Source organism: Thermothelomyces heterothallicus (assembly GCF_042370625.1).
Source record: "Thermothelomyces heterothallicus CBS 202.75 unplaced genomic scaffold P884_scaffold_29, whole genome shotgun sequence".
Classification (NCBI taxonomy): Eukaryota; Fungi; Ascomycota; class Sordariomycetes; order Sordariales; family Chaetomiaceae; genus Thermothelomyces; species Thermothelomyces heterothallicus.
In genome coordinates, this window is record NW_027192590.1 from 370,623 (window position 1) to 388,532 (window position 17,910).

General features: G+C 60.4%; 9 protein-coding genes across 9 annotated transcripts; 3 read left to right on the plus strand and 6 right to left on the minus strand.

Moving 5' to 3' along the window:
• Window positions 1–185: 185 nt before the first annotated feature.
• Window positions 186–2,393, plus strand: P884DRAFT_264092 (uncharacterized protein). Its single transcript, XM_069441815.1, has one exon. It carries the CDS (start codon window positions 294–296, stop codon window positions 2,067–2,069), a length of 1,776 nt encoding a protein of 591 aa, XP_069294399.1. The 5' UTR covers window positions 186–293; the 3' UTR covers window positions 2,070–2,393.
• Window positions 2,394–2,711: 318 nt separating this feature from the next.
• P884DRAFT_272622 (uncharacterized protein) lies at window positions 2,712–3,530 on the minus strand (the record flags this gene model as incomplete). Its single annotated transcript, XM_069442537.1, has 1 exon — window positions 2,712–3,530. The coding sequence occupies one exon, from the start codon at window positions 3,528–3,530 to the stop codon at window positions 2,712–2,714; it is 819 nt and encodes a 272-aa protein (XP_069294400.1).
• Window positions 3,531–4,241: 711 nt separating this feature from the next.
• On the minus strand, window positions 4,242–6,412 carry P884DRAFT_332289 (HAD-like domain-containing protein). The gene is made up of 2 exons (XM_069445775.1): window positions 5,190–6,412; window positions 4,242–5,112 (listed from the first exon to the last, which is right to left on the minus strand). Exons 1-2 carry the CDS (start codon window positions 6,195–6,197, stop codon window positions 4,477–4,479), a joined length of 1,644 nt encoding a protein of 547 aa, XP_069294401.1. The 5' UTR covers window positions 6,198–6,412; the 3' UTR covers window positions 4,242–4,476.
• Window positions 6,413–6,677: 265 nt separating this feature from the next.
• Window positions 6,678–8,214, plus strand: P884DRAFT_230965 (uncharacterized protein). The gene is made up of 2 exons (XM_069439813.1): window positions 6,678–7,037; window positions 7,103–8,214. Exon 2 carries the CDS (start codon window positions 7,158–7,160, stop codon window positions 8,121–8,123), a length of 966 nt encoding a protein of 321 aa, XP_069294402.1. The 5' UTR covers window positions 6,678–7,037; window positions 7,103–7,157; the 3' UTR covers window positions 8,124–8,214.
• Window positions 8,206–9,505, minus strand: P884DRAFT_287551 (uncharacterized protein; the record flags this gene model as incomplete). The annotated part of the gene is made up of 1 exon (XM_069443891.1): window positions 8,206–9,505. Exon 1 carries the CDS (start codon window positions 9,319–9,321, stop codon window positions 8,206–8,208), a length of 1,116 nt encoding a protein of 371 aa, XP_069294403.1. The 5' UTR covers window positions 9,322–9,505.
• Window positions 9,506–10,185: 680 nt separating this feature from the next.
• Window positions 10,186–11,627, plus strand: P884DRAFT_264096 (uncharacterized protein). Its single transcript, XM_069441816.1, has one exon. The coding sequence runs from the start codon at window positions 10,346–10,348 to the stop codon at window positions 11,309–11,311; it is 966 nt and encodes a 321-aa protein (XP_069294404.1). The 5' UTR covers window positions 10,186–10,345; the 3' UTR covers window positions 11,312–11,627.
• P884DRAFT_302807 (uncharacterized protein) lies at window positions 11,384–12,010 on the minus strand (the record flags this gene model as incomplete). The annotated part of the gene is made up of 3 exons (XM_069444972.1): window positions 11,384–11,477; window positions 11,547–11,723; window positions 11,910–12,010. 3 exons carry the CDS (start codon window positions 12,008–12,010, stop codon window positions 11,384–11,386), a joined length of 372 nt encoding a protein of 123 aa, XP_069294405.1.
• Window positions 12,011–12,450: 440 nt separating this feature from the next.
• P884DRAFT_209541 (uncharacterized protein) lies at window positions 12,451–14,630 on the minus strand (the record flags this gene model as incomplete). Its single annotated transcript, XM_069438943.1, has 3 exons — window positions 12,451–13,371; window positions 13,801–14,119; window positions 14,206–14,630. The coding sequence occupies 3 exons, from the start codon at window positions 14,628–14,630 to the stop codon at window positions 12,451–12,453; spliced, it is 1,665 nt and encodes a 554-aa protein (XP_069294406.1).
• Window positions 14,631–15,904: 1,274 nt separating this feature from the next.
• On the minus strand, window positions 15,905–16,802 carry P884DRAFT_264099 (S-adenosyl-L-methionine-dependent methyltransferase). Its single transcript, XM_069441817.1, has one exon. The coding sequence runs from the start codon at window positions 16,751–16,753 to the stop codon at window positions 16,163–16,165; it is 591 nt and encodes a 196-aa protein (XP_069294407.1). The 5' UTR covers window positions 16,754–16,802; the 3' UTR covers window positions 15,905–16,162.
• Between the last annotated feature and the right edge of the window lie 1,108 nt (window positions 16,803–17,910).

Consider the following 17,910-nt stretch of genomic DNA (forward strand, 5'->3'; position numbering starts at 1 on the left):
AGGGATGAAGCTCGCAGAGGGAGCAACACCCTAACCCTCGGCGCCCCTGGCCCACTGCAGCTCCCCGCCAAGCCGTCAGGGTGTGTGGATGCGCAGAGGGGCCCCCCTTTTCAGTGTGCTCTAACGAGTTACAAGCATTTCTGTTCCAAAGTTCCGCCTCTTCCCATAAACCGCCAACCGCATCGTCAATCGCTTTGCCTTCTTTTTCTTTGTGTTTTTCCTTTTTTACGTTTTTTATAATATTTTTTGTTTTTCAGAGGCGCAGGCAACGAGCGCCCAATGCCGTTATCTAGATGACTCGCCTGATCCCGACCGCGATCCTCCGCAATGGCCTGCGATACCTGATCCCGCTGTCGATCGCTCTGACTCTCTACCTCTACCTCTATCCCGTCTTCAACACCTGCGCATTCCCGCTGCCACCCGACCCCAGCAGCGCCTCTGTCTCGGCCGACACCGGGCGCGCAGCCTTTGTCGAGACAGCCAAGGTGCACTGGCACACCGTCGCAGGCACCGCCGACCACCCGACGATATTTATCCCTTCCCGCCCGCCGGCGCCGTTCCGTCTCCTTGCCCTCGGCGACCCGCAGCTCGAAGGCGACACGTCTATTCCGACCGACTACCTGGGCGTCTTCCCGCACGCAAAGAGTCTGTTCCGACATGCGACCTTCCGATCGAGGCACTCGTCGCTGCGACAGCGCATCCGGCAGAGCTTCCACGACCTGGTCGACATAGTCTTTGAGGATACCTTCAATGCGCTCGAGTCACTGCGCAAGAGGATCGATTTGGTCGGCAACGACCTCTACCTCGCACACATCTACCGCACGGTGCATTGGTGGTCGCGCCCGACGCACGTCACCGTGCTGGGCGACCTCCTGGGAAGCCAGTGGATCAATAACGACGAGTTTTACCGCCGCGCTGGCCGGTATTGGAACCGCGTGTTCCGCGGCGCCGAGCGCGTGCCGGACGACGTCGCCGCCTACCCGGCCGAGGAATACGATCTGGCGGGCAAGCTCGGAGGCGGGCCCTTCAACGAGTCGACCGCTTGGGTACGGCGCGTCATCAACATCGCGGGAAACCACGACATTGGCTATGCGGGCGACCTCAACGACGAGAGGGCCGAGAGGTTCGAGCGCGCATTCGGCAAGCTCAACTACGAGCTCCGTTTCGAGCTGCCCCTCACGAACGCGTCCCTGGCCGAGACCACGTTTGACGCCGACCCGAGCTCGACCCGCCTGGCCCCCGAGCTGCGCCTCGTCGTGCTCAACGACATGAACCTCGACACCCCCGTCATCTCGACCAAGCTGCAGGACGACACGTACGCCTTCGTCAACAAGATCATCAGCACATCCGCCGCCGTCGAGTTCAAGGGCCACTTCACCGTCATCCTCACCCACATCCCGCTGTACAAGCCCGTGGGCGTCTGCGTCGACGACCCCTTCTTTGATTTTCACCAGCACGACGGCAGCCTCCGGGAGCAGAACCAGCTGAGCGTCCCCGCCAGCAAGGGCTTCCTCGAGGGCATCCTGGGCATGTCGGGCGACGTCAAGGCGGCGGGTCGCGGCCGCGGCCGGCCGGGCATCATCCTCAACGGGCACGACCACGAGGGCTGCGATACGTGGCACTACATCAACCAGTCGGTCGCCGACCCGGAGCAGCGGTCGTGGGAGGTCAAGCGCTGGCGGCAGGCCAAGACGGCCGGCATCGTCGGCCGCGACGAGCTCCCCGGCGTCCGGGAGGTGACGGTCCGGAGCATGATGGGCAGCTTTGGCGGCAACGCCGGCCTCCTGAGCATCTGGTTCGACGAGGCCAGCTGGGAGTGGAGGACCGAGTACGCGACCTGCCCGCTCGGGACGCAGCACCTGTGGTGGCTGGTGCACATCTTGGATCTGATCGTCCTCGCGGCGATCCTGCTGCTCGCCGTCGCCGCGTTCCTGTCGGCCCCCGGGCTGAGCGTCGCCAGGGCCGTGCAAGAGTCGGCGGCTAAACCTTCCACGCCACAGAAGAAGCTCGCCCGGCCCAATACTCTTGCCAAACGCGCTGCGCTAGCCAAGGGTGGCGGCTCGGGATAATTGGGCGGTGCCTAGCACCGCGCTGTTGTAGTTTGTCCTTTCCATGTATAGAGCTCACCATGTCTTCTTTCTGCTACTGTAGGTTCCACGTGCATCACGGTGATGCAATCCGGGTTAATGCAGGAGTACATGCAAGATCCTCCCTACCTCGGCTCCCTGTGGCATGCATGGAACCGATGGTACAGGACGAGGGGGGCTAACACATTCACGGTGGCACCTACGGAAACAGTACAGCGCGAGAGTTCAGCAATACTCATACTCCGAGTGTACTCATTTCTGCTTCAAACTCAAGACTCTTAACACAAGACTCAAAGGATTTGCACCGGGTTCAAGTCCCGCCCCCTCCCTTCCCCCCCCCCCCCCCCCCCCCCCCCCCCCCCCCCCCTTTTTTTTTTTTTTTTCCAACCCCCCTTCCCAACCTTCCCAAGCGGGCGGATGCCATTTCGTGTAGTTTCCCCCTTGTTCCACAAATGCCTAATTACCTGAAGTCTCTCGAGATTCAATGAGAAAGCATCCTCAGTTGCCGCGCAGACTTCGTGGACACAGGATGTCAGTATTCAGCACTGCCGCGGCCGGGTCGGAGACCTACCTTTGATTGTTATTTCCTGCTGGCTTCACCCATCGGAGCATGAGAGTATCAGCCTAGGCCTGCTGCTGCTGCTGCTGCTGCTGCTCGGAGTGCTCTTCCTCGCGATAGTCGCCCTGCTCCGCCCCCCGCTGTGCCGGAAGCGGCTCGTGGCCCTGCCCCTGTCTGGGCCGGGCATCCTGCATAGTAATGTCGGGGTCAGCCCTGTCCACGCGGGAACGGGCGAGGGAGAAGCTGTTTTGCGGCATGGCGTTGTCGTGCCGGGTGCCGCGGCGAGCCTCCTCCTGGTTTCGCGCCGTGGCGTTCTCGTCGTTCCTCTTCTCTGCGGCCTGCTCGGCCTGCTCGGACTGGCGGGCGTCTTGTTGCGCGCCGGTGCGCTGCTGATCCCGGGAGAGCCCAAAGACTTCTTTGAAAATGTTGCGGGCCATGACCGCGAAAGTGTTGACCCTGCGCGAGCTGCCGACGCCGTCGGCGGTGCCGTGGCGTTCATCTTCCGTGGCGGTCTGCTGGACGGAAAGCATCTCGTTGTCGGCAGATGAGGGCATTTCGCTGTCATCCCGGGTGTTGAGGCCGGCGGGCATCGCATTGAAGTCCTGCCCGAATCCAGGGGACTCCGCGTTCTGACTGCCCGGCTCGGCTCCCTGGTAGTCGCGCCGGGTGGAGGGTATGGTCTGGATGCAGTCACTTGAGCCAAGCTCCATGCGAGGGCCGCTGTAGTGCTGGGACCGCTTCTCGTTCGCAGCCAGGGCTACACCGAGGGGTTCTTTGCCGGGCTCTTTGGCATTCGAATAGTCTGCCGCGGAGGTCAATCGCGGGAGAGCGCTGGCAGCGCCGGCGGCGAGGGCAGCCGTGAGCATTGCGCGAGTCAGCTTCATCGTGACGAGTGAGTCTGTGGAAGGGTTAGCGTAAAGGCTTTGTTGTGACAACGGTGATGGCTCGAAGACTGAAGATTGGATGTTGGATGGCACTGGATGGCACGATGAGTCTCATCCCTCCCCCAAACATCGAGCGAGGAACAAGAGGCTTAATATAGCCATCTTGGAGAGCGATCATACACACACCTCCGGAGGAATCTACGGGCGAGCATCCATACCCATGCCATCACATCCAGGGCAGTCCTGATGGATGCTCAGAAGCATGCTCACCAGTTCTGAAACCCCGTGTTTGGCTGGGACAAGGCGGATACCCGTGAACCTATCGCCAAAGGAGGAAGTTGAAAATTCGACACGTTACCTAGCCTGAGGACTCTGAAACTAGCCCTCCGATTCTCCTTCGCTGCTTCTAGCGCCCGCGGCACGGCTCTCCGTGACATCCGCGAGGGTTCATGCAGCAGACAGCTGGGACGAAGCAAACAAACACAGACCGCAAGCAAACCCGTGTTCTCCTTCTGGTTCGGCGGACCTGGTGGCCACGCTTGTTGATCCCTCTTCATTACGGGCTGAAAAAAATCCACCTTTGGCGTACGAGTTTCGTGGCATGAGACGGCTGTGTGCCCGGTGAAACCGTCGCTCGCGGGTAGGTAGGGCACATGAGCCAGCCCAGACAAGTTCCATACATGGCACGTTCGTCGAATGGCAAGCCCAACAGGGATGCTGTACATTCGGCATTGTATATGATGTATGATACAAGGCTCAGAAGACCTAACCCCCTGAGCTATTATCTTTCTATGCAACCCCCCCTCTCTTTTTTATGTCGTACACAACTTGTGCTCCGAATCCGGCATCGTCTCCACGAACAATCGACTTCCCGGAGAAAGAAAAGTGGGGTTCGTCATGCTGTTAATACAATGGTGGTGAAAGGCAGCGTCGGGCAGCGCGCCCATCAGTTGCTCTTGGTCTGGCCAGCGCTGGCGCCGGTGTTCTCCTTCTTGTCCTCGGCCGGGGTGAACCAGCCAAAGAAGGACGACTTCATGCTCTTCATGGCCTCCTTCTGGGCCTTCTCCATGGCCTCCTGCTCTTCCTTGAGCCACTTCTCGCCGTTCTTGCGGATCTCCTCCTCCATCATCAGGTAGTTGCGCAGGCCGCGCTCCCGTGCAATGTCCTGGAGCATCTTGCCCTTGGCAAATGCCTCCTGAGGATTTTCCTCGCCCTCGGGAGCGACCATGAGGCTCATGTTGCTGGGCTTCAGGCCAAGGTGGCTGCTGAGCCAGCTCATGCCTCCGCCCCGCGACTTGGCCTGGAGCCGCTTGTTGTGCTCCGCACGAGCCAACGCCTCTCGGCGGGCGAACTCGGTGGGGATGTGGTGGCCCTCGAACGACTTGATGACCTTGCGCACGTCGTTGTACTGCATCGTGTGGATGAACTCGAGGAACGGAACCAGGGACACTAGCTCCTTGTCCTTGGGGTCTCCGGTCCACTTGGGCAGAATGATGGCGTTCTCGGGCTGCGCGCGCACATGCTTGGGATCTGTGTCGATGATGATCACCTTGGACAGATCGCGGTTGAGATAGGACAGGTCCTGTTCCCAAAGTTAGCATTCGACAGGATCTACATAGCAACGAGTATCAATTGAGAAGGAGAAAGGGGAGGGCATACCTTGACGATCTCACCGTCCTGGTACTTGGTCGCTTCCCGGAACAGCGGCCACATGATGAAGCGGTAGGGGTCCAGCTTGCGCACCAAGGGCTCACCCGTGGCGAAGGGGACGGTGGTAAAGAGGACGATCTCGTAGTACTGGCTCAGGTAATGCAGGAAGTAGTCGACGCCAGGGCGTTTCGCCACTCGCCAGCCGTGCTCTCGCGACCACTCGCTATGGACGAGCATGTCCTCGAGGCTGATGCACAGCGTGTACGGGCGAGCAAAGGACGGGTCGGGATCCGGGAGCAGCTTCTCGAAGGCCGGCTCCTGGTAGTACGTCACGGTCCTGCCCATGCGGGCCATGGCGCGCTTCCACCAGAGGCCAATGCCCCAGCCATTGGGGATTTCGGGGTTCTTGGCGAGCTCCTCCTCGTCCCAGTCCCTGCCGAGGTAGGCCACGCCAACGACGGCCGAGACGCCGGCAAAGATGAAGGCCCACGTGGCCATCTTCTGGCGGCGGCGCTCAGTCGAGGAGACGTATGCCGACGCGGGCAGCTCGCCCTTGCCCCGACCCCCTCGACCCCCGGTTTTGGGCGGCTCTTCCTGCTGTTCGACGGCTGCCAGAGCGGCCTTGTCGGTCGCTCCCGAGGTCTCGTACTCTAGCGTGGACGGGATACCCTGTGTGAGATCGGGGAGCTTGGAGAGATCTGGTATCGGCTCTTCGGTGGCGGGTTCTCGCGGGGTTCCAGGCTCGGATGCCCGTTCGGCCGCCTGCTCCTTTGGCGGCTCCGAGGCGGGTTGTGAGGCGGACGGCGACGCGGCGCTGCTGGGTGGTGGTTGTGACGGCTTCTGTGCGGATGTGTCTGGCGAGCTGGCGAACCGCGACGGCTGCGGTTTGCTGTTCTTTGCCATGCCCCGGCTCCAGATTGTGGCAGACACGCTCTGCGGCCGGAAGGCGGACGGGCCGGCGAGGGTCACCGCCCGCAAGGTCGCGGCCGAGCGCGCGGCAGCTCGCGACAGCATCATGACTCTCCCAATCTGGGCGTCTTTTTTATCTCCGCGGGGGAGGAGCTGGAGCTAGGTCTGTCTCGGGAAAAAAGCCCAGGTGCGGTATACTGCGCCTGGCATTCGGGATGGTGAGGAAAACTTTCAAAATCGTCATCCGCGCCGCGATGGTTGCTCCATGCGTGCAAAAAATCCACAATCAGGCCTTGCAGGCTGCGTGGGTGGGCTCTGTGGGCTTTGCAGGCAAGCACGGACCAGTTGCTCACCTTTGCAAGTTCCTAGCCCAAATATGGGAAGGAATGTGGAGTTAACTACGGAGGTACAGATTACTCCATAGTTATGTTTCGTCATATGCAACCTACCAGTGGCCCACAGCTTCCGTGAGTGCTCACGTGCCCCACTCCCAATTGCCCCGCCGGAGTCTGGAAGTGTCAATCCCGGCGCTTCTACGAAGTACTGTGGTATATACCCGAGTCGCCTGCCCCCGTGTCTAAAAGCCAGAGGACGCCGGTTTCCCCCTTCTGCTTTGCCGTGTTCCCCTCACGAACCCAGACCTCCTCTCTGTCGACGATTTATTTTACCGACATCGCCCTCTTTTTCCCGCCCTCTCGAGTTTATTTCACTCGCACGCCGCCCCCCGTTCCATGCGCCGCCCCTTCCCCAAATCATCAGACCACCACACCAAACTCTCGCTCCTCTCGACGTTGCCAGCCATGGCTGCTGCGGATGCATTCTAGAGGGTGGTCCGACCGTCGCGTATAGTTCGTACTCGCCATGGGACCACCCTCCGAGTCCTGCTTTTTTCTCAGCTCCAGCATAACTGAGTGCCTCTATATCGCTCTCGGATGACCAAGACACACTGTGAGAGGCCGATCCCTTGAGTTCATGTTCCCATCCCCCGACGCATTCTAACCTGGCGTGGGAAGAAATACTCTGAAAATACACTACGCTCGAGAGGTCTTTCTATTCAATTGCATCACGATGGCCCCCAGGCGTCCCCAGCGGAGAGCGATCCGCACGGCGGTTGACCCTGCTCTTCCCACACCCGATCAGTCAACAGAGACAACACCGGTCAGCTCGGCTTTTCCATCGGCGTACCCCTCCGAGGCGGAGAACGAGAGCGACGCCGAGGAGGGAATTCTCTCTGCGCCGATGACCCCCCCGGCTACCGGAGCCGTAGTACCACAGACCCCGCCTAAGAAGAGACGGATTTCCGAGAAGCCCTTTCGGTTCCTGGACCTGCCTTCAGAGCTGCGCGTCGAGATATACGCACTACACTTTGAAGGAATCGACAAAGTCGTCGACCTGGACTCGGACAACTATAAGCGCGTCCACAAGAAGTTGGCGATTTTCCGGACGTGCAGGACCATCTACCACGAGGCTTCGCATGTGTTCTACAGCACCCATACATTCCGCATATTCCCCACGCAACCCGGGCGATTCTTCAAGACGAAGAAACCCCTGCTCGCCCGCCTAAACACGAACCAGCGCCGGTCCATCACCTCGCTCGAACTGCGCCTCGGCCCGGGCTGGAACAGGCCCCCGCGGGGCTGGGTCGTGAACCCGGCACTCGGCCTGAGCGAGTGCGTCAACGTGCGCCAGCTGACCGTCTTTGTCGAGTGCGACCCGAGCGACAGCGTCTTCAAGGGTTTCCGCAAGGCGGACGGCTTCTACGAGACCTTCTCGCGGAACCTGCTGGACGATGTCCTGGCGGAGATGCCGTTTTTGGATCGCGTCCATTTCGACGCCTGGAGCAGCGTCAAGAAGACGGGCGCCATGATGACGGGTCTCCTCGAGGTCGCGAGGGCCCGTGGCAGGAAGATATGCTGGGGTCCCGAGAGGGGGTGGAGTGAGGAGGAGGAGGAGGACGAGGGGGGCCAGCGGGACGAGCACGAGCAGACCATGGCGCAGCTACAGGCAGCCATGGCATTTCTGGGCACCACGTAAGAAGGGGAAGGATGGATATATTTTGTCTCATGTGTGTCTCGACGAGGTTTCTCTGTGTGTATGATTTAGTGCTATCTAGCGTTTACAGGCCGCTCAATGTCTGAATGATCCTCACCGCTTCACTTCTGGCCTCTCGTACGATGTCGCCGGCGGCGGCTACGCTCCTGATCAAGCCGATATTGGCACCCGCGTAGGTCGCGGTCCACCCGTCGGGCCCCCACGCGGCATCTCCCTTACTGACGGCCTCGTCGTGGCGTTTCTTGATCTCTTGGAACGGGGTGCCGGCCTGATGCTCGGCCCAGCTCCGGTTGATGATGGTGCGCGGGCTGAACTGCTCCGGCCAGCCGAACGTGCCCCGGAGGTGGTTGTACAGGTGCGTCCGGACCGTGTTGGCGCCGCCGTCGGCCGCCCGGACCACCTCGTCCTGGTAGCCCTTACTGATGCGCGCCTCGTGCGAGGCCAGGAACCGGGTGCCCATAGCCACACCCGCCGCGCCGACCCCCAGCGCGGCCGCCACCCCGCGCCCGTCGGCCACGCCGCCCGCCGCGATCAGCGGGATGCCCGAGTCCCGCGTCGCGTCCGCGATCTCGGGCAGGAGCGTGACGAACCCGGTGCCGTCCGACGTCCGGCCGTGCCCGCCCGCCTCGGCGCCCTGGACGACCAGGACGTCCGGCGGGGACGCGCTCCGCGCCGCGTCGAGCGCCTCCCGCAGCGTGCCGACCTGCAGCCAGACGCGGGTCTCGGGCGACGCCTCGCGCAGCCGCCGCGTCCACGCGTCCACGTCGGGCTGGCCGTGCCGCGGCGCAAAGAGCCACGCCGCCGCCGGGCGGTACCGCGCGACCGCCGCCGCGGCCACGTCGACGTCGCCGTTCCAGAGCTGGAACCCGACTCCTACGGGGAGCACGCCGTCGCGCTGCGCGATGCCGTAGGAGAAAGAATCAGAGGAATCAGAAGCAGGAGAAGAAGAAGAAGAGGCGAGCAGCAGCCCCTTGGCCGTCTCCAGGTCGGCCGCCGTGCTCTCCGGTTTCAGGCCCGGCCCGATAAAGCCGAGCCCGCCGGCGCGGGACACGGCCACGGCCAGCTCGGGACCCGACATGACCCGCATCGGCGCGCCCACGATGAGCGGGGCGACCGTCCAGCGGTACGCTGTCGCCAGCCGGTCGCGGAACGTCAGAGAATGGAGCCTTCCTTCTTCCATTGCGGAGTTTGTAGATGACTTGGATGAACCGGAACTAGAGTGACGTATTAATAGTACTTCCTTTTGCGCTCGTTCCCGTTGTTTGGGGGCAGCGGCTATTGGCCTATGGTTTTGCAAGGCAGGAAGATGGTTGCCAAAGCGGAGAACCGAGGCCCATCGCCCCCGAGGCAGCTGTTTCGATAGTAGGGCCATTGTTGTGACGGAAGAATGCGAGCTCCTGACGAAAAGTGGAGGCGTGCGGACAACAGCAACCACTTGCCGATTTGCGGTCCCATCCGCTGTCACATGCATTCAAAACTTGGAGGGTCAAATGCCTGTGCAGCGAACTCGACGGCATGCAACTAAGCGCATCGTACGTCCATTGAAATTTCGCTAATCATTCAACATGATAGTTTTTGGCTGCTATGTCCATTAGAGTCAGCGTAGCGTTCATGGCTAACCACCATATCTAATAATCACTTATTAATAGGTACTTACCTACTGGAACCAAGAACGAACAGTCCCCTAGCTCTTCGCATTCCGGCGATTCACATCAACACTGGCGGTCATATTACTATAGTTGATTAACGAATTTGTCTCCCTCGAGTGAGAGGGCTAGAGAGACTATCAAATGCATCCATTACCTGGGGTTTGATGGCCAAGTACACCTACCTGTCATGTTTGAAACGGTCTCCAATAGCTGCCGCTTTCCACCCGCGTTCCTTCCCTGCTTTTCATCTCCACGCCCTTCCTTCGCTCGCACTATCCAGATTCACCAATGAGAGGCGGATGCGGCCCACTCGTATGCCTAAATGTCCACGTGAGGGCGCGACAATCTCGCGCCCCAAGGCCATTGAACCTTCCCCCTCCTTCCTGACTCCTTCTACGCGGGTACGTGCTTCGACGAAATCTGACGTGTTCACGATCTCGGGCACCAAAACCCAGTGAGGCATTTCATCCGCCTAACAGCAACACCTGACCACTCCCAAAATCGCTTCCTGGTCTCAATCTTGGCCATTGTTTCATTGTACCGTCAACAAGCGACATGCAAGAAGCGGCTCATTCGGTTCCGCCGCCGCAGACGCTCCCATCCCCACGACGGGAGCCACCCGCGGCCATTGATGAATCTGCCCGGTATGCCAGAATCGGCGTCGCCCCGCCGCCCAAGGCCGACAACCGCACGCGTTTCAAGAGTTTTGTGGACCGCATCAACCGGCGACAGTGGGAACTCTTGAGCGATGTGGTCCACGGGAGGCTAAGATACAACAAACGGCATCTGTCCTTGTACGAGTTCACTGCCGTCCTGAAGCACGAGTTTGCACCCAAGACGAACATCACTCTAGACATTGTCACCTCCCTCGGCGGAGACGATGCCAGCGCCGAGGGCCCGGTCATGGCCCGCCTGCGCGTCAACACGTTGGTCACCGAAGGGCCGTGCTTGCCGTCAGCGGCGAGAAAACATTCCGAGTACGCCAGACACATGGTAGCGCATTTTGCCGACGGCAAGATCAGCCACCTCTACGACATCTCGGACGCCGACGAGAAGCAGAGCCTGTCCCAGCGCATTGTGCCGCTGCCCAGCCCGCGCCCGCCGCCGGCGCCACAGCGGACGTCGGTCGACTTGCGGCGTTTCTACGCCGACTACATCAGCTGCATCAACGACGGGAGAATCGCGGAGGAGTTGTACCGGTTCTGCAGCCCTTCCGGGGTCGTGTGGAACGGCACTCATTACACGGTCCAACAGTACGGTGAAATGATTCAGAGCAGCAGGGAAGCCATCTCGGGGCTCTTCTTCGACACTCACACGCTGGTCGTGGACGGGAGCCGGCAGCAGCTGGCTGCGCGGCTCGAGTTTACGGGCACTCCGGTCAAACCGTTTGCCGGGGGCGTCCCGAACGGCCGGCCGGTGGCGTTTGCCGAGCACGTCTTCTATTGGCTGGACGGGGGCAAGATATCTGATGTTCTAACAATCGTCGACTGGGATGACTACAGGTCGCAACTTGCTCGCTGATGGTGGATGATTTCTCTTTTCAACTTGGTAGAAGTGGGACTTTTGGCGGACGAGCTGGCGGTTAATTATTAATTACTGTATCCAGCAATCCGCCAGATAACCCGTCACGAAGGCGAACACGGTCTTGTGCAGCAAGTCGACCACCTGCTCGCCGACGGGCCACGTCCTGCGTCGCTTGCGTGATAGACCTTTGGTATGAAACTACTGTCGCATCGCCATCGCGCGGGCGACTCACCAAGGGGGCGCTCCCACGCCGGTCCAGTTCTCGAGCGTCTGGTCAATCATCAGCCGCACGCCGACGAACATGAAATCTGTGAACGGCCCACACAGGCCGCAGTAGCTCGCAATCCCGCATATGACCGCGGCTGCCGCTCCTTGACCGTAGTGCATGGCGATGTTCAGGCCCAGAGCTCTTCCTTGGTCCGCGGCTGAACCTTGATGAGATTCACCAGCGTCTCCGCGGGTATTTCTGAGCTCGCTCTTCCGGTGAAGAGCTGCTCGACCTTCTCGGCGGCCGTCATGCGAAGACGGAGAAGTAGCTTTTGATTAGCAGGGCCTCGGTCGACGGCGAACTGACGGAGCAACCGGCACAACTCACGTAACGACGCCGGCGACGCCGGCGCAGGCGCTGTAGAATACAGGTGCGCCCCATCCCAGCCTCGGATGCGGCCGGACGGGGTCAGTTGGGCGGCGGGACATTGCGATGGTGAATAATGGGAGTGCGACACTTGTTACAGGCTGGGCTCACGGTGAAGACGCGACTTTGACTGGAACGAAAATCAAATAATCGGTCGTCATGGATCAGATGATAGACCTCATCGAGATTGAGGGTGAGGGTCCACCAGACAGGACTCGGGGACTCTTTCTCGTGAAACAACAATCCGATCAATGGGTCACGGAGTATGGTGTACCTACTTTGATTAATCAATCGTGCAAAGCTCAGACGCCTATCGGGTATCAAAGCAAGACAAAAAGGAAGAATGGGCCGCAAATGCCTCAAAATGAAACAACGCCGGCGGATAGTCGGGAGTCACCAGGGGAGAGAACATAGCTTTCCCTCCGACCCCCACCACCCACCCCCTCCCTTTTCTTTCCTGTCCTGTACTATCCAAGCAAAAAAAAAAAAAATAAGAAACATCTCAAAAGGCAGCATTGCTCTTTCGTGCCACGCCGTTGGCTGCCAGGTTATACTCGGACCGCTTCCGGATGAGAAAGGCCAGGCCGAGCATGAAGTCGGTGTGGTGGTGGGCGGGGATGGCGTGCATGAGCGGACGGATGACGCGGGCCGCGAGCCGCTCGGCCGTCATCTCGTTGACCGGCGCGGCGTCGGCGAGGTCTCCCCACAGGTTCAGCAGCAGCTTGAACAGGGCGCGGGCGTGGCCCTGGACGCCCAGCAGGGCCTCCTCCCAGAAGTCGATCCCCTGGTCCAGGCGGACGCCGCCGACGGCGGCCTGACGGGAGAGCGACACCCAGCGCTTGGCGACCGACTCGGAGATGAGCGGCCGCGGCAGCTCCGACAGGAACACGAGGATCAGGGCGGCCGCTTCGTGGACCGTGAACTGCGACCAGTCAAGCTCCTTGCCGTAGCTCGTCTCGGGCGAGCTGAAGACCGCCTTGAGCTCGGCCACCCTGTCCTGGTCCTCGAGGCCGCCGAAAACGTGCGGCACGTGCAGGCCGCAGTCGCGGATGTGGTAGACGCACCGCAGGACGCACAGCGGGTAGTCGCGCGTCGCGTGCGACGACGACCCGCCCGTCCCGTGCCGGGTTCCGGCGACGCCCCTGGCCACTTGGATGCTGTTGGCGAGGGGGACGCCGAATACGGCGTTTGGGACTTGGGCCGCCGCATCGTCGCCCACATCAGGGGCGTCCCCCTTGGAAGAAGATGACCGCTTCCGGCCAAACACGCGGAAGGTAGTAGAGAGCTTGGAGCTGCGGCGGCGGAAGAGGCTGGACTGGCGGCCGGACGGGGGCGTCTCGCTTCCCGCACCCGCCGGAACGCCTGCCGGAGCACCCGTGGGAGAGGCGTCGTGCTGGGGATGTTCCCAGACGGACTCCAGGACCTGACCAAACACGCTCCCCAGGCGGCTATGGGTCGTCCTGGCCTCGGGGCGGAAGCGAGGATTCGGAGCAGCCCGCTCGGGCAGTTCGGTGACGGGCGTGTAGTACGGCTCCTGGCTCGTGCCGTACGACACATCGGAAGAAGACGCGGTCGATGTCGACATCCGCGGAGTGCTAGGCCAGCTCGGTATCGGGGAAGGGCGTGGGTCGCAGTAGGTATCGGCAGTGCTCGGCCGATGCTGCGCGGGCGGGCGGCTCGGCATCGCGCAGCTCATCCTCGAGGCGGACCGCGGTGGCACCAGTGGGACCCGGGCCGGCATCTCGTTGAGCTCGCCGACGAATTCGTCCCCGTCTTCCTCCTCCTCTTCCCAAGGGTCGGCCAAGAAGCTCGTGGACTGGGTTGGTCGTCTCTGCTTCCCCGAACGGAAGACCACGTCGTCGTAACTGACGTCGATGGCGCTGTCGGGGGGGCCGCCCATGGACGAGGTGCGATGCGGACGGCGTTCGTCGCGCTGGGCCGGGACGGGACTCCGAGGTTCGACGCCCGTCTCGGCCCGCAACATGTCGAGATAGTGCCCGAGTCTCGCCATGGCCACGCTCTGCTCCAGGTCGTCCTTCAGCTCGTTCGCCACCTCGATGATCCGCGCCGTGACGATCGCTAACCCGTTATCTTCGGCCCGACCACCACCTCGCGCCTGTTTATCGTCCGGCGTGCCGCGATCCGCCGCGTCGGCCGCCCGTGATTTCGTCCTATCGACAACCATCAGTGCATCCCGTACCAAGGGGGCGGCGTGGACGAGACGGCGTGAATTGAATTTGCCGCCGGGGGTACTTACACTCCAACCAGGTCCGCAGCCAGGCCGAGCACCAGCTTGTACTCGCTCAGGGTCCACCGCAGGGTGTCGACGTGCTTGCGGCTCGCCAGCCAGCGCGACCTCTTTTCCGGTCTCGGCAAGTCCGGGCGGTTCAGCAGCGAGATGCAACCCTCGAGCTCGTTGAGGAGGGCGAGGCAGGTCTCGAGCACGGCCGGGGTGTGCTCGGCCAGCAATGGGGGAATGAAGGCGGCGTCGTACCCGAGCAGGTCGAGGACACCGTCGAGCGAGTGCAGCTCGGTCGTGATGCCGTCGAATTCCGATCGCGACTCGCGCACCTCTCGCACAAACCGATTAACAGCAAGTAGCGTCCTGGCGACCGCCTCGCTGGCGGCCGAACACGCCGCGCTGACCGACCCGTCCATGTCTGCTTCCTGGTGCGTTGCCATCGTCGTTGTCATCGCTGTCGTCGTTGTCGTCGTGGCCCGCGCAGACGGCGGTGCCGGCTCGAGCGGATGACTCGGGAGTACTTGCACCCAGTCCATTCCTCTGGCCGAGTTTAAGGGTGCGGATCCCAAATCGCGGCTCACACTACCTCAGGGGCGCCAGAACGTCATTTAGGCCGCGGCGCGTGACGGAGCTGCTTCTGGCGGCCGTTGGGAAGAGGAGCACGAAACAGGCCGGTGGTCGCATCGACAAACCCCGGGCGAGAGGCCTGGGCGAGAGGCTTTGGCGAGAGACAACGTTACCTGGAATTTCTGATTCCTCAGACAGGTCGGACAGATTTGCAGGTTTTCGTCCAACCACGTTCCGGCCCCCATGGCCCCCTCGGTCTGGGGAAGTGGGGTTCTCCGAGGGAAGTGATCGTCGCCAATTCGCGGCTCGGATGCCGGCGGGGATGCAAGCAAGTTGCTGAGCACTGCAGGCACCACAATTGGGAGGATAAATGATGCCACCAGCCGGCTGTACTTCGGTGTGCTCTCGGTTTATGTGTAGAGCGTGTCGTAGAGGTGGAGCATGCTCTGGAAGCCTTCGCCGAGCTCACTACTACAGAGTAGTCAATCTGCCCTTTTCCTGGCTTCAACCTTCCTTGCTTGGCTTGCCCGGGCCATCACTCCACTGGGGGCTGGTGCCTGGGCGGCTCCTGTTGCCCCCCAGCCTCCTCCTGACCTTCTGAAAACGGTGGGGAGGGGTTACCCCTAGATCTTCACATGGCCTGCCTCGGCCAAAAGGGTGAGGTGACATGTGTCGTTTTCTTGCTCTACACCAGCATGCTCTCGTTCATGTTTTACACATTTCGAGCAGCAAGTGGTCGCGATGCTTGCACGGCCGGCCATTTTTTTTCCCGGAGTGCTTCCCGGAGTAGTATGGATTGTCATCGAGAATGGAACCGGAAAGCAGTCTGTGCACGTAATTACTGGACCCAGCTCAGCTACTACGCAGCTGGGGCAGGTAATTTCGTTTGCTCCACCGCTTCCAAACGCCGGACTGCCGGCCCGGGACAACCTCCGTACTCCGTACTCCGGAGAGATCGTTGAATTCGTCAAGATCACAGATGTGCAGTGGGCGCATATATCAGCAGAGACGTGGATCGCGACTTGCAAACTCGAGGCAGAACTTGATCATCTTCCTCGGGTAGCTCGCTGGAGCTGTTCTCCTCAAGAGCAGTTTCGGGGTTTTGCCAAATTTTTTGTATTGTTTTATTCATCTATTTTTCACTGCGTTTTTTTTTTTTCGTAATCGATGAGGTTGGTTGGTACAGTGCGATGATCGCCTGTGATGGCCGGCTCTCTCGACCAAGGCACACACTCTTGCCGCTTATAAGGTCGCGAGCGAAAGGTTGTTGTAACATCGAAGGTAACGTACCCTGGTCGTGTTCTGGAACACGTGTATTATAAAGCCAGACATGTATCTCGCAAAACTCTCAGCGGCCACCTCAACATTTGCCGAGCGCGTTTCTGATGGCTACCTTGGTTGATTATCACCCGCGGGGGCGGAGGAGATAGCAGTGGTGGAAGATGTCTGGATCGGTCGGCTTGTGCTTTGGCGTTGGGATCTTGCTAATGACCTCCACCGAGAATATAGACTGGATCTCATCGTCGAAGCGCTGGGATGAGTAGCTGAGGGAGACCCAGAACCCGCTCTCATCCAGGAAGCGGCGAACACTTCGAGCCATGGAGAGCAAGGCACCCTCTTCGCCGCATGCAATCGCGTCGGCAGTGCCCTTGTCAATGACGAGCTGATACTTGTCGCTTAGGTCGAGCCGAGTCGCGTCTGCTAGCAGGTACCGAGTATGTACGTCGCCAAACCGATCTTGTTCCAGCTGTCGGCCACGTTCCAGCGCGAGCGGTTCGTAGTCGACGTTTGTGACGTTGAGAAAGCCACGTTCGCGAAGGTGGTTGTGAAGATCGCTGGTCCCGGAACCCAAGTGCAGAATTCGGATGGATGCGTTGAGGCCTGCCAGATACGGCGTGAGAATGTCCATGACGGTAGACGACGGCGTCAGCCATTCAAAGGCGTGTTCCGAAGCAAACCGCTCGTGCCAGTAACTCTGTTTTTCAAAATCGGGCATGGTGGTGGCTGGTGTGGTCTCGGAACGAAGCAGATGGCCGATGCAGCGATTGGTGGCAGTTCAGAGTAAATCAGTACGTCACCCTACTGCTTCATCGATTCATTTCAAGAACTTCCAAATGCTTCACGTTCAGGTGGAACTCGCACCTTCCCTGTGGACCAATCCACAACACGCACGCTTCCATGATATTCCGCCTCCACCAACCCGTACCCTGAGCCGTTACCGTGCCTGATATGCCCCATCTGCCCCGAACAGAGGAAGTGGAGACGTATCGTATAATCTGTACATTGGTTAGATATTGACGTTTGACGATGGCTATCTGGCGCCCAACGTCCTCGTGGACTGCTTTTGTAAGCGGGGCCTTTGAGGATTGACCACCACGCTCTTTGGGTGTTACACACCACAGCAGCTCGTCGGGGACGATTTTCGAGGCCAATTTGGGTAGTCGCCGGAATCCGAGACCCGCAGCAATCGACATCAAGGTTGAGCCGCTTGTTTTGGTATCAGCCGCAGCAGGGACAACAGCAGCAAGATTGCATCCTTGAGTCTGGGGCTGCCTAACGACACGTAGGGCAAAATACCGGAAGCCTTCTCTAGGCCTGAGATCCGGGCCCTTACAAATTCGATCAGGCATGTAGGTCATGGGATGGAATATCGAAACACTTGGTCCAGATCCGAGACAGCATAATCAAGGCTAGCGCCGAGACTGACGCGGCGAAACCAGGACAGAGCTACCAGCTTGGGGCGGTCGTTAGGTACCATTACTTGCAGAGTCGGCGGCTCGGTCGCGCAGTCCCGTTGGCTGCAGGACGAGGCAGGCAAAATCGGGCCGGACACGTAGCAGACGCTGGGCGGTGAAGGAGCTGAGGGGAAGATGGAATCATCAGAATGGCAGAAAGAGACTGGCTCTGGTTGTCGGATCTTTCCCCGGAGCTGCGTAGTGATAGTGTGCCTGGCTGTCGGCCGTTCTACTCGGGATTCCGAAGTCAACTTGTCCTCTCATTTACAGAGATAGCAGAAAGAGCCTTGGATTGGATACTTTGATGCTTTACCCGGTTAGCTTTCCGGTGTAGACGCCATAATGTCGGGCTTGGCGATAAGTATGGAAGCGACCTTTTGACAAGCGGGGTACTCCGTAGTGGGGGTTAGTCGCGCAT

Excerpts from the sequence above, each read along its gene's own strand:
- P884DRAFT_230965 (XM_069439813.1), top strand. The coding sequence starts at position 7,158 with ATGGCCCCCAGGCGTCCCCAGCGGAGAGCGATCCGCACGGCGGTTGAC.
- P884DRAFT_264092 (XM_069441815.1), top strand. The coding sequence starts at position 294 with ATGACTCGCCTGATCCCGACCGCGATCCTCCGCAATGGCCTGCGATAC.
- P884DRAFT_264099 (XM_069441817.1), bottom strand. The coding sequence starts at position 16,753 with ATGCCCGATTTTGAAAAACAGAGTTACTGGCACGAGCGGTTTGCTTCG.
- P884DRAFT_264096 (XM_069441816.1), top strand. The coding sequence starts at position 10,346 with ATGCAAGAAGCGGCTCATTCGGTTCCGCCGCCGCAGACGCTCCCATCC.
- P884DRAFT_332289 (XM_069445775.1), bottom strand. The coding sequence starts at position 6,197 with ATGATGCTGTCGCGAGCTGCCGCGCGCTCGGCCGCGACCTTGCGGGCG. Across the intron at positions 5,113-5,189 it reads AGGACGGTGAGATCGTCAAG|GACCTGTCCTATCTCAACCG; the intron begins GTATGCCCTCCC and ends CTTTGGGAACAG.